This window comes from Barbus barbus, assembly GCF_936440315.1.
Source record: "Barbus barbus genome assembly, chromosome: 6".
Lineage (NCBI taxonomy): Eukaryota > Metazoa > Chordata > Actinopteri > Cypriniformes > Cyprinidae > Barbus > Barbus barbus.
In genome coordinates this window covers 19,726,002-19,739,537 of record NC_136734.1, presented here as the reverse complement: position 1 = coordinate 19,739,537, position 13,536 = coordinate 19,726,002, and the positions used below count along the sequence as shown (strand labels likewise).

Here is a 13,536-nt window from a genome sequence, read left to right as displayed (position 1 = left end):
TAAGCAAAGCATAATGATTATGTATGTATGTATGTATGTATTTATTTATTTAAAAAAATTGATTTTATGATGTAAGTGAGAATGTACAGTCAGCCCAGCTGGATGAATTAGAGTTTATTTTGGTATAATGACCAACTGGCTGTTTCTTGTTTATTGCATTTGCACTTTTGAAATAATTTGAAATAAATATAGATATGAAATATTGATTTGAGTTTAAATAGTTTTAATATTCCACTTGTAGATTAGCATAAAGCTTCTAATCAAAATTAACCACAATTTTCAAGTATATGTTACTATTATTACTCTGCAATCTAAGTTACATTTGTTATGAGCAATTTAACATTTAGCTACAATTACCATCAACTGTGGAAAAATGATTTCAGTACATCTCCACTAATGCTTTATAATATCATCATAAATGTACAGCATACAGACAGTAAAGATGCTTTGGTTGTGCTCCTCATTAGATCCGATGCGCGTCTTCATAAAGATGATGTTGACATTTGCTTCAGTAAGACGCTCAACTCCTGCAAGGTTCCTCAGATCCGCTACGCCAGCGTGGAGAGACTGCTGGAGAGGCTGACCGACCTGCGCTTCCTCTCCATAGACTTCCTCAACACGTTCCTGCACACCTACCGGATCTTCACCACCGCCACCGTGGTCATGGAGAAACTGGCTGACATCTACAAGAAGCCTTTTACATCCATACCAGTCAGGTAATAGAGCTCTTAAAGGGGTTAAAAGTCACTGCTAGAGCTGGGTAATGCAAATTTAAAAAAATGTATATCTACTGTATATTTTACAGCCTTTTTTCTTTCAATGTCCAAAATATATACTGTATATCGAGGGGTGAGAACCAGAAAGGCGTAAGTGACATTTCACCAACTTTACAGGAGAGCCAAAATTTTACCATAGTTTGATCTGACTTTGTGTACTGATTTCAATTGTTTATAAAAAAAAATTGTACACTCATGGATGACAGTACTTTTGCCAGTAGAAAGAGCTCATTTAGAGCTTTCATTTGATGTATATATATCCATTTCACCAAAAATGTCACTTACGCCCTTCTGGTTCTCACCCCTCGATATCTCTTTTCTCTGAATTAACTTAAATGTGACAAAACCAGTCATAAGGGTCAATTTCTGAAATTGAGATTTATACATCATATGAAAGCCGAATAAATAAGCTTCCCATTAATGTATGGTTTGTTAGAATGTAACAATATTTGGCAGAGATACAACTATTTGAATATCTGGAATCTGAGGGTGCAAAAGAAATAAAAATATTGAGAAAATCGCCGTTAAAGGGATAGTTCACCCAAAAATTTAAATTCTGTCATTATTTACTCATCCTCATGTCATTCTAAACTTGTAAGACCTCCGTTCATCTTTGGAACACAAATTAAGATATTTTTTATGCATTCTGAGAGCTCTCTGACTAGGGTGGCCATATGTGCCATTCATATGGGACACGTCCTGGCCAGGATTTTAATATTGCCTAAATCATCCAAAGTAGTTTGACCAATAACATGCAGGTATTGTACATAATTGACCAATCGTGGCGCTGCGCGTGAGAAGGTGAGATCTATAGAGAACGATCAAAGGGATGTAAATATGCGCACATGTTTGTTCGTTCGTTTGACTTGAAGCGTTGCTGCGCACCGATCAAAAAAGACCGGTCTGCTCTGCTCTCTATAGCTCTCAAGAATATCACACAATAATCTACCTGCACAGTGCAAACAGCCAAAACCTGGATATTTTAGGCAATATAGAAATCCTGGCAAGGACACATCCCATAAAAATGGCCCGTATGGCCTCAGAATGCATCAAAAATATCTTAATTTGTGTTCCGAAGATTAACGGAGGTCGTACGGATTTAGAACGACATGAGGGTGAGTAATTAATAACAGAATTTTTATTTTGTGTGAACTATCTGTTTAAATGAATCAAATGTATAAAAAATTTTGTTTTGATATATTTACGGTTGGAAATTTGCAAAATATCTTCATGGAGCATGATCTTCACTTAATAACCTATTGATTTTTGGCATAAAAGAAAAATCAATAATTTTGACCCATACAATGTATTTTTAGCTACATTAAGCTAAACTTACTTCTGAAGTTTTAATCAGAGACACTCTTTAATAATAACTTTAATAAAAAAATTGCAGTTGTATATATTCAATATACTTTAGCCAGTAGATTACAGCCAATTCTATAGTCAAAGAAATCAGAAATTATATTTAAAGTACCCTGAGAAGAAATCACATTTAAAGTGCCCATAGAGAGATCTCACTGGTCCTGCTCCACATAAATATCTTCTGAATGGCTATAACTGTCTTACGTCACACAGCAGTTTTATATTTTGTGTAGACAGGCAAATAGCTTGTCTCTGGAAACTTGTTGGATCATAGTCAGTTTTCTACATTGTGGCCTGTCAAATCCTTTTGAAATAATACCATATATTCACACTCAAATGCTCTGTGTGATAGAAATATGTGTAAGAAACCACTAGGTGTATGTGTCTAAAGCACTGCTGTGAGCGAGAGTGAGTAGGACATTTATCTCTGCATACAAGAATATGTTTTGTTCCAAAAGCAGGTGTTCTGCCAAGTTAAATTGGTGCACTTTTGGTAACCTTTACCTAAAAAGTAGTTCAGAAAGCCTTAAAGTGCTCAACTTTTCCTCCTCCATTTTCCTTGAATGTTCAGTATGCTTGTGCAGAAGCCTGTGTACCTCATGTGCAGATGTTTGTGGTCATTGTGAGTGATGTGACGTTTAATGTGTTGTCTCTGATGTTCCTCATCCCCACACCTACTTTGCTGTCACACAGGGTCCAGTATCACTCATTTGACCGCTTGTCCATTACATCCATCTGCCCAGACTACAGCCTGAAGATCAAGAAGATAGCACTGGATCAGTCAAAGTAACAAACCCATCTCTCTGTTACCCATTCACTTTTATCTCTGTCCATTTTCTTCTAGTGTGTATCCTCACATTTTCCACTCTGCTTGTCTTTATTTTTGGGAATCTTTATCCTCTTTTTTGGAAGTTACAAATATTTGATTTTATTAAAGGGGTCATGAACTGCCTCTGTTTTTTATTTTGCACTGTTCTCTGAGGTCCACTTATAATGTTATCAAGATTTTTACATAAAAAAAACATAATTTAGAAGTAATAGGCCATTTTCTTTCCTGTTTTTGAGCCCCTTCATCTGAACGGTCTGTTTGAATAGGCATGGTGGATTGTAGACTTGTAAGTAAACGTCCACTGCTATGATTGGCTAACAGTTGTGTATGTTTGACAGTCTACGTCCTTCACAGATGGATGCTGCTGTGATTTAGGTTAAAACACATAAATACTCATATCAAACGATCAGACAAAGCAATAGTGACCACGTCATAAAAACAGTTACTCACACTTGTGTGTTGCGACATTAAAGTCAGATCCACTATAGCTGACACAACATCATCTTTTAGTTTCAATCTTTCTGAAAATCCCACGTCGAATTGCGCCTTGTTTGTAAACGAATCTGTGGTAAAATGAAGTAAACAAAAAAAAAACGAATTCTTACTGATGTGGTCTGGAACTTCATTAAAAATAAAGTTCATTCACTCTTTCCTAACGTTGGGATCAGAAGGAAGGCAATGCAAAGACTGTTTTTCCACAACTTGGCAATGAACAGCGACTTGTTGTCTTCGGAGCCATCTTTATCGTTTGGTTTCTGCGTATACCTGCGTTATTTACACTACGTGCTTGAATCGGTGGGCGGGGCTAAACAGGCAGCGATGTAGAAGCAGATGTTGATCTTCTGAGGAGGCAACACTATTACATCATACTTTCCACAACAGATTGGCGTCAATATAAGCTGTTTTTAGACTAATGAGAAAGTTTTGAGTTTTGAAACTTACAGGATGTTTTTATAGTACAGTGACCTCTTATATGTCAAAAGATCAAGGGAATTTTGGTTTTCTCAGTTCATGACCCCTTTAAATCCTGGATTCTCAAAACTTCTGCACTTGCACAAATGCTATCATCCATTGCAGATTTTACATCTTGCAATGTTTTCCTGCTTTGTTACTGCTGTTTTCTCAATTTCTGAAAGCTGCTATCAATATTCCTTATTTCCAGAATGCATCCCAGAAACTATTTGACAAGTGTGTTTAGTGGGGCATGCAAGTACGGTGAACAGAACATGAGAGATGTGCCAGTGTTGCTCTGCCATTTATGCCCTATCTTTCAATGTTCTCAGATCCCTGGAGCTTTTCTTTGCCACCAACCAGAACAACCGCAGCGGGGACCATGTAAATGACAAATCCCCCAGACTGTGTCGCAAGTTCTCATCTCCTCCACCTCTCTCCATCCCCTCCCGTACTTCCTCTCCGGTTCGCACCAGGAAACTTTCTCTTAATTCCCCTATTGGCTCAAAAGTAGGCATCCTGGATCTGTCCACGACCTCGTCCTCTGCAGCCAGTAGTCCAACCTCTGCCAACCCCACCATCTCACCGCCACCGTCCAACAACAACAACAACAAGCCCCCTTTGGATCTCGGCCGTGGACAAAGTCCATCCTCCCCCGAACAGAGCCCTGGAGCTCTGGATGAGAATGCAGAGGTGCCGCGAATCGATGCCCTCTGCGGTAAACTGCGTCGCAGCATCAGGAGAGGTGAGCAGAAAATACTTTTTCTCTTTCTATTTTAAAACCTATAGAGTTCCCCTGTCCTTCAGTAGGGGCCTTCCATGGTGTCCACTGAAATGGAACCTCATAATTTGGAAGCATACACATGACTGAAGTCAAAATCTAACAGTTGGCTTCCGGAAGTAAACATCCCTTTCATTTTCTCTATAGGGATTTTTAAATTATAAACCAGGGATGCCCAATCCTGTTCGTGGAGATCTACCTACAGAGTTCAGATCCAACCCTAATCCAACACACTTGTCTGTAATGATCAAATGCTCCTGAAGATCTTAATTATCTGATTCTGTTGTGTTTGATTAGGGTTGGAGCTGAACTTTGCAGGACAGTAGATATGCAGGAATAGAACTGGGCACCCCTGTTATAAACCATTAAAGGCAAACCTATTGTTAGCTACAAGCTAAGGTTGTTAATTAATGGTACTTACTTTTGTTTAGGTCATCAGTCCACATTTTTTCCAACTTATTTTTTTTAAATAATCGTGTTCAACAACAGAAGTTTAGGTGAAAAACTGTAACCTATGATTCTACAAAAAACCTCCACAATTCAGAGAATCTAAACAAGCAAATTGTGTCAAAAGAACACTCCCATGAAGCATCACATGAAGATCAACATCTTTAAATCAGTTGTCTCTAGGGATAAAAATGTTTTTAGTTTGATTATGCCATTTGCAGTGCTTCATTGTATTGTAGCTCTTTCCCCCATTAAAGCCATTGAGTCTTTTTGTCCGATTTTCAAAAACGTTTCAAAGTTTGTCATTTTGTAATTCACCTCTTCACTGGTTGGTTTGGTTCATGGCTATAAGGCAAGGTAATAAGGTTTATCAAAGCCTCTTTTAAAAAAAAATCCCAACGGGAAAAATACTTTTGGGACAAAAGCAGGTAAAAAAAAAAAGCATGGGCACTGTTGCACACCAGTTTGGTGTTGGCATATTGCTAAGCTAACATTGCAACACATAAAAATAATAAAAATATATAGTGCAGACTAGGGCTACCAGAAGAGACTTTGTCGACCAAAATTGTATTAGTCGCTTAGTCGCAGAAAAAAAAAATCCACAGGCGAAGTCACGCAGTCTGTGACTAACAGATCGTTAACGGTTAGTCTATGATAATACAGTACATCAGGCAGGACATCCAAACGCTCCACTATCATTCATCTACCTCAAATATGGCTTATCATCTGAAATATGTAAGTATTAGCAACTTTACATGGCTGCTCAATCTAATGTTAACCTAGAGAAATGTGCGCTCTTGTGTCTGTGCCGAGTGTGTCTGAAGAATAGCGCTCACTGCAGGACAGATGGATCCTAAAATACTGGGCCCGTATTCATGAAGAATTTTAATGCAAAAAGTAGCTCCTAGTGACAAAATTCTAAGAAAATTCTTAGAAATGTGGGCGTTTACTCTTAAAATTAAAGAAAAAAATCATAGTAAAGAAAAAATTAATTCAGAAAGCATCTTAACCCTTATAAGAGGTCTTAAGGTCAAACTTGTTAGGAGTATGGACGAGGACTTTTAAGGGGCTTAAGAGTTTCTTTAGCAGTGGAGAAAATGGACGAAAATGAAGAGGGAGAAGAAATGTGTTGCACACAATGCATGACAGTGAGTTAATAAGACCACTACACATTAGTTCGTGCAGGGATCATGTTTGTGACTGATCTTATTAAAGACATGCTAACATCTCAGACACTGCGCAGAATTGCCATAGCGCCAGAAATCACTACATTAAAATATTTGGCAACTGGAAAAATGCAACTATGCAGCAGTGATGATTTGGGTCTGTTACAGCACTTATTAGGCTTATATGTCTCTGTTCATTTCCTATAAAACACAGTAAATATGCAGGGCCGGTGCCAAGGCGCCCAAACGAGTTACTGTGCCCCCCACTTTCCATCCTCTCCTCTCCTTGCTGAACGCGATCGATTTTGAAAGCGAAAGTACCGATAAAACAGCGCACATAATGCGATTGCACGCTTTAGCGAGCATCAGCAACTGCACGAGATCACAGATTGCAGCCCCCCCAGCCCCCCGACACACACACACAATGTGATTTGTGCCCCCCCCTAGAAATTTAAATGCCCCCCGATGGAGGTGCGCCACCGGCTCTAAGTATGACAGCATGCTAAATAAAAAATAAAGAATATATATACATATATAATGTGTGTGTGTGTGTGTGTGTGTGAGAAAGAGCGAGAGGAAAAATTCCGCCTGTAATTTCAAAGTGAAGGCTTATAATATACCATACTCTTAAAAGCACTCTTTTATTTCCTTCTTGACAACCAACCAATCACAGTCTTCAAAAGATTGTGTCATACATAGCAACGGGGTCAACCCCGCCTCCTCTCTAAGATGACAGTTTTTGTCTTTTCCTTACTCAGAGTTGCTCTCAGATCGGACCTGAATCGCTCTTAAGCTAAGACTCCTACGTAAGTTTTTAAGCTAAATTAAGAGTTTTCTGAGAGGATTCTTAGAATCTTTATGAATACGGGCCCTGGTCTTTTTTGGTCATACAGATAAGAATAATACATCTTTCAAATCTGTAAAGACTCTACGTTTATTTGTTTGCACTCACAATAAAAACAAATCGTGCTTTTGTAAAATAATGAAAGCGTACATGATGCGCTTTTTGCCGTCTCGGTCTGTGAACTTGAGTGCGAAACTCTGTGTATATCTTTACCTTACAGACATAAAAAATATTTTTTTTCAACTAGTCGACCAGAAAAATCCTTAGTCGAGGACAGCCCTACTGCACACAAATGTTTGGTCATTTATAAGTACACTAAAGTCATATACTTTTTATACTTGATTATACTGTTCAGCACTGAGTGAATTCTTTATCATTTCAAATGAAAATTTATCTTGCTTCATCCTTGGACTTTTTCACTGAGCTTATCACAATGCATTTTGGCACTGCCTTTTCAAGGAAGGTTACATGAGAGGATTATAATATGGCTAAAACAAGGTATCTAATTAAGTATAATTAAGATTTTTTATTTTAAAAGTTTTCGCATTGGGTGCATGCCTATGATGCTTTTGTTGGCAGCGTACTAGGTTTTGGAATAGAGCAGTGGTGGGATGTTGGAAATAGGTCAACACACTGGCTGGATGGTAATACGGATGTTCATATATATGAACTTCATTAGCTGGCTTTTGCTTTTTTAAAAGCATAATTTCATCTACTCCCAGAAGTTGCTGGCATAGTGAATATTGTGGGAAAGATATCTGTAGCTGCTCCAAATAACATTGAAAACTACTTCATTATGATAACTTGACGGCCAAACAAATGTGTTATTTTCTTTTATAGGCTATTAGTCTCACCAACATTCTCCTGTCTCCACATAAAATCCACGCGCAAATAAAGTGCAAACATTCTTGCATTGTGTGCCTCCTTAATGCAAAACAGAAGACTTGAGATATTTGGCGAAACACCCATAATTTTGTGGTTATACTGGCAGAAGCAGGCATGTTTGAAACTCAACCAAATGATAAAGCGCTTGCTTTATTCAGAAACATTCAAAGGATCAATTTTTTTATTGGAAATGGACATCTTTGAGTGACTTTGGTTAGGATGTGTGGTGTGTGAACTACTAGTTTGCTTCTTGCTTGTTTAAAGAGATGTGCTTGTATTGTTATCCCCTCTTTCTTCTAAAAATCCACCACATTCTGAGTTCTTATTGTGAACCATTAGCACTAATAGTAAGCTTTAACACTGCATCAGATGAGCCACACTAAACCTGCTATGAGGATCTCTTCTGGTTTGTTTTTGTATCACAGTCCAATCAATGTCTCACTTGAAGAAAAAAAATAATAATTATACGATTATTTTATTGTTTTCGATTTTACTGTCATTTTGAGTTTTTCTGCGTTTATAGAAGTCAAATGTTTTGAGAGAGCCTACATAGAGGATTTATTGTCGATTAATATTTTTCTGTCACAGATGTACCTTGTTACAAACTGCTAGCCCAAAGTATTATATCAATGTCTGTCATAAACCAGGCAAAACATAATTTGCTTACATACAGTATGTTTCCAATTGTATTTCTGGACCAGAATATCGTATATGCATAGGGGTAGTGTTATTTTAGCAGATTGAGGTATTATTTTAGTTTTTATTAATAGTTTGAATTACTTTTTATTTTTATATTTTCCATTTTAATTTTAATGTTAGTCACAATGAATTTATTTTATTTGTTATTTTTAGTTTATTAGCTTTAAATATGTCTATATAGTCTATAGCTTGGTTATAAAACTTAATTTAAGTAATAGTTATTTTAGTACATCAAGTTAAATTAAATGAAAACGAGAACTGTTTTTATTTTATTTCATTTAAGTTAACGTTTATTTAATTTCAAGTAACATTTTTCTATGGTTTTAGTTTTGGTTAACTATAACAGCGCCCTGCATCATACTGAATGAAATCCAACATTTTATTTATTTATTATTTTAATTAATTTTGGGATGATGATTCCAAAAAAATTGTGCCTGTTTTGCTGTAGTGCATCACAGTTTCTAACAGTTTTTTGTAGCATTTTCCCTTTCAGCCTTTTCATAAGGCGATGAAGTCTAGTATCATCCATTAATCACCAAAAAAATGACACAAAGGCATGGTTCCTATCTTCCTCTGAGCCAGGGTACAGCTGTTTGGTCAATTCTCTGACAGTTTTTACATGTATGAACGATTCCCATTTGTGCCTATTATGCCTGTTTATTATGCCTACTCCAATTTTAAAGTTAGAAATAGTGACGGAAGAAAAAGCAAACATGTCCCAGATGTTTTCTGCTGCATCAGTGGGTTTTTTACGGCATCCAAACACTGATAAGCATGGAAATTAGGCAAAATTTGGCAGAATTCTTTTAAAAGAATGCAAGGCCGTGTAATAACCCTGCTTAGAGTTTACTTTTTTTTTTTTACTTGTGCCAGTATGTAACCATCATGCATCTCATATCACTGTATCAACGACCTAAGCCACCTATAGCCACTCCCTGGCAATAGTTATTTGCTGTTCCCTGCTCCCTGCTCTTTTTCTTGTAGAGTTGTTGCCCTAAAACCATTCATTTTTCAAGGAGGGGTTCTATCCATTTTAATAAAGGGTCTGACTTTCCCCTCAGCTGTGCTGGAGTCAGTATCTTTGGACAAATTTATTCCAGAGTCGCCACAAGGCAGTGAACCAGGAGAAATCTCTCCCTGCCGCTCACCCTCCACTCCACGCCACCTCCGCTACAGACAGTCAGGAGGTAAGCGTGCACATGTCTGTTTGTATTCGGCTCCCTTGGCAGTGCAGGCCTCTTACGGGAACAACTATAGAGTCAAACACAGTGGCAAGTTATGACTTTCCGAGAGAAATATAGATACTTCTGTGAATGAAACACTTTCATTCCAATATTGTTGATTTTTCCGTACAATGAGGCAGTGTAAATGAAGATTTGACTATAATTTAATAAAATAAAGCTCGACTGTAGATAACTTTGTGAAGTCCTATTGCATGTATTAAATAGCCAATGGAACACAAAGTTGCTTTTATACTAGTCTTAGATCAGTTTTATGTGTCTAATATTTTCAATTTGCATTTTAGAGTAGAAAGCATGTGACATTCCTGATGGTTCCTCTATCAAATGATACTCAGTGCATTCCTCCATAAATTCCAGTTCTGTAACTAAATGGCCACAGTCACAGACAGTCAAATATTGTGCTTGGATGACATTAAATTAAGCCATAAATGGGGAGATTTGGGACAGGAGTAAATTATATGGGACTTCCACCAGCACATAATTGGCTCTGATTGGTGCAGCTGTTGTTCCATCCAGACTGTTTGCATTGGGTATCATTAGCATCTTCATTTTGTTCAACATAAGCAATTAGCTGTAGATATATACAGTATATGGTTTATAACTGCGTCTGCTCTCTCAGCTTCCATGAAAAGCTCTTTCCATATGTTCACTCAGTTACTGGCTGAATAAAGGGGGAATTTTTGCAAAAATGTCTGTCATTTTGAAGTATGACCAGATTGTCAAAAGGACTGGTTATGACATAACTATGGCGTTGCTACACGTACAGTACATACTGTACTACACGTCCACTGAGGAAGTCAAGGGTAAATTCTGTCATTATTTACTTACCATAATGTAATTCTAAACCTGTATGCTGTTTTTTTCCAGTGGAACACACGCTAAAAATTAATTTTGAAATGGTATTAACATTAGTATTTTCTATACAATAAGTCCATGGAGATCAAGAGCTAGCAAGCTACAATGGATAAAAATACTTTAAAAGTAGTTCAATAAAGTTGTTCATCCTATAATTTTGTGTGATGAAGAGACTGAAAATTAAGCCATTATTCAGCAAATTGATTCACCAAATATGATGGATATGGTGCAGGTTTGACATCATGCCGTGTGGTTATGAGACACTTGGGATTCAATGACATTTGATGTTATTGAGGTCCAACCTAAAAACCAATAAATAAATAAACTATTGGATTCTCTGTGTTCCATGGATAAAATGACTCAAGAGTGAGTAAATAATGAGAGAATTTTTGAGCGACTTGATTCTTTGTAGGCGCCATCACCCTTTTTGGCCGATTCAGTTTTTTTTTTAAATGGTCATTGTTAAATCTGTTCTCCGTATTATTTTTTCTAGTCCAGTCAGCTGAGAACTCGCGCTGCTCTGTTTCTCCAGCCTCTGCGTTTGCTATCGCCACAGCAGCAGCTGGACACAGCAGCCCTCCAGGTACACTGCACCACTGACACAACCCAAGAGAAGCGCACAGATTCATATGCTTTGCCCTTTGCCTCAGAATGCTGTAGACCCTCTACTACTGTGTTCACAAATTCACTTAAAATTGAAATTCACTTTACACATAAAGCTGTTGCAGTTTCTGCAGCTCTGTTAGCTTTTTCAGCATCAGCAGAGTATTTCAAATCATAACAGGAATAGCAGGCTCAAGATTTACATGTTGAATTAAGGAATAATTTGCTTAGATTAAATTGTCAAAAAACTAATCCTCTTACCTGCATAACATTCTCTCATCCTACTAAATACCATCAGAATTGCATTAGTACTTTTATGGTATCAGAATAACAAATTGTGAAAATATTAAAGGGTTTGCTCTGAATGTGTCTAAAATGTGAAAAAAAAATGGATACTTTATTATAGGCTATATACAGTGGGTATGGAAAGTATTCAGACCCCCTTAAATTTTCACTCTTTGTTATATTGCAGCCATTTGCTAAAATCATTTAAGTTCATTTTTTTCCTCATTAATGTACACACAGCACCCCATATTGACAGAAAAACACAGAATTGTTGACATTTTTGCAGATTTATTAAAAAAGAAAAACTGAAATATCACATGGTCATAAGTATTCAGACCCTTTGCTGTGACACTCATATATTTAACTCAGATGCTGTCCATTTCTTCTGATCATCCTTGAGAGGGTTCTACACCTTCATTTGAGTCCAGCTGTGTTTGATTATACTGACTGGACTTGATTAGGAAAGCCACACACCTGTCTATATAAGACCTTACAGCTCACAGTGCATGTCAGAGCAAATGAGAATCATGAGGTCAAAGGAATTGCCTGAAGAGCTCAGAGACAGAATTGTGGTAAGGCACAGATCTGGCCAAGGTTACAAAAAAATTTCTGCTGCACTTAAGGTTCCTAAGAGCACAGTGGCCTCCATAATCCTTAAATGGAAGACGTTTGGGACGACCAGAACCCTTCCTAGAGCTGGCCGTCCGGCCAAACTGAGCTATCGGGGGAGAAGAGCCTTGGTGAGAGAGGTAAAGAAGAACCCAAAGATCACTGTGGTTGAGCTCCAGAGATGCAGTCGGGAGATGGGAGAAAGTTGTAGAAAGTCAACCATCACTGCAGCCCTCCACCAGTCGGGGCTTTATGGCAGAGTGGCCCGACGGAAGCCTCTCCTCAGTGCAAGACACATGAAAGCCCGCATGGAGTTTGCTAAAAAACACCTGAAGGACTCCAAGATGGTGAGAAATAAGATTCTCTGGTCTGATGAGACCAAGATAGAACTTTTTGGCCTTAATTCTAAGCGGTATGTGTGGAGAAAACCAGGCACTGCTCATCACCTGTCCAATACAGTCCCAACAGTGAAGCATAGTGGTGGCAGCATCATGCTGTGGGGGTGTTTTTCAGCTGCAGGGACAGGACGACTGGTTGCAATCGAGGGAAAGATGAATGCGGCCAAGTACAGGGATATCCTGGACGAAAACCTTCTCCAGAGTGCTCAGGACCTCAGACTGGGCCGAAGGTTTACCTTCCAACAAGACAATGACTCTAAACACACAGCTAAAATAACGAAGGAGTGGCTTCACAACAACTCCGTGACTGTTCTTGAATGGCCCAGCCAGAGCCCTGACTTAAACCCAATTGAGCATCTCTGGAGAGACCTAAAAATGGCTGTCCACCAACGTTTACCATCCAACCTGACAGAACTGGAGAGGATCTGCAAGGAGGAATGGCAGAGGATCCCCAAATCCAGGTGTGAAAAACTTGATGCATCTTTCCCAAAAAGACTCATGGCTGTATTAGATCAAAAGGGTGCTTCTACTAAATACTGAGCAAAGGGTCTGAATACTTAGGACCATGTGATATTTCAGTTTTTCTTTTTTAATAAATCTGCAATAATGTCAACAATTTTGTGTTTTTCTGTCAATATGGGGTGTTGTGTGTACATTAATGAGGAAAAAAATGAACTTAAATGATTTTAGCAAATGGCTGCAATATAACAAAGAGTGAAAAATTTAAGGGGGTCTGAATACTTTCCGTACCCACTGTACATTGCCTTGCAAATTAAGTAAATGAGCTGTTGAGCATGTAATCTAT

The 13,536-nt window shown here is 38.0% G+C and overlaps 1 protein-coding gene across 1 annotated transcript in view; it reads left to right on the top strand.

Moving 5' to 3' along the window:
• Positions 1-13,536, top strand: part of LOC306870736 (ras-specific guanine nucleotide-releasing factor 2-like) — a gene marked incomplete at its 5' end in the record, with an annotated part of 78,886 nt that overhangs the window by 52,963 nt on the left and 12,387 nt on the right. Inside the window, 5 exons of the mRNA XM_079418162.1 lie at positions 468-716; positions 2,832-2,924; positions 4,251-4,663; positions 9,802-9,927; positions 11,330-11,419. Of these exons, the coding sequence (XP_079274288.1) occupies positions 468-716; positions 2,832-2,924; positions 4,251-4,663; positions 9,802-9,927; positions 11,330-11,419 (971 nt within the window). The remainder of the gene's footprint in view (positions 1-467; positions 717-2,831; positions 2,925-4,250; positions 4,664-9,801; positions 9,928-11,329; positions 11,420-13,536) is intronic.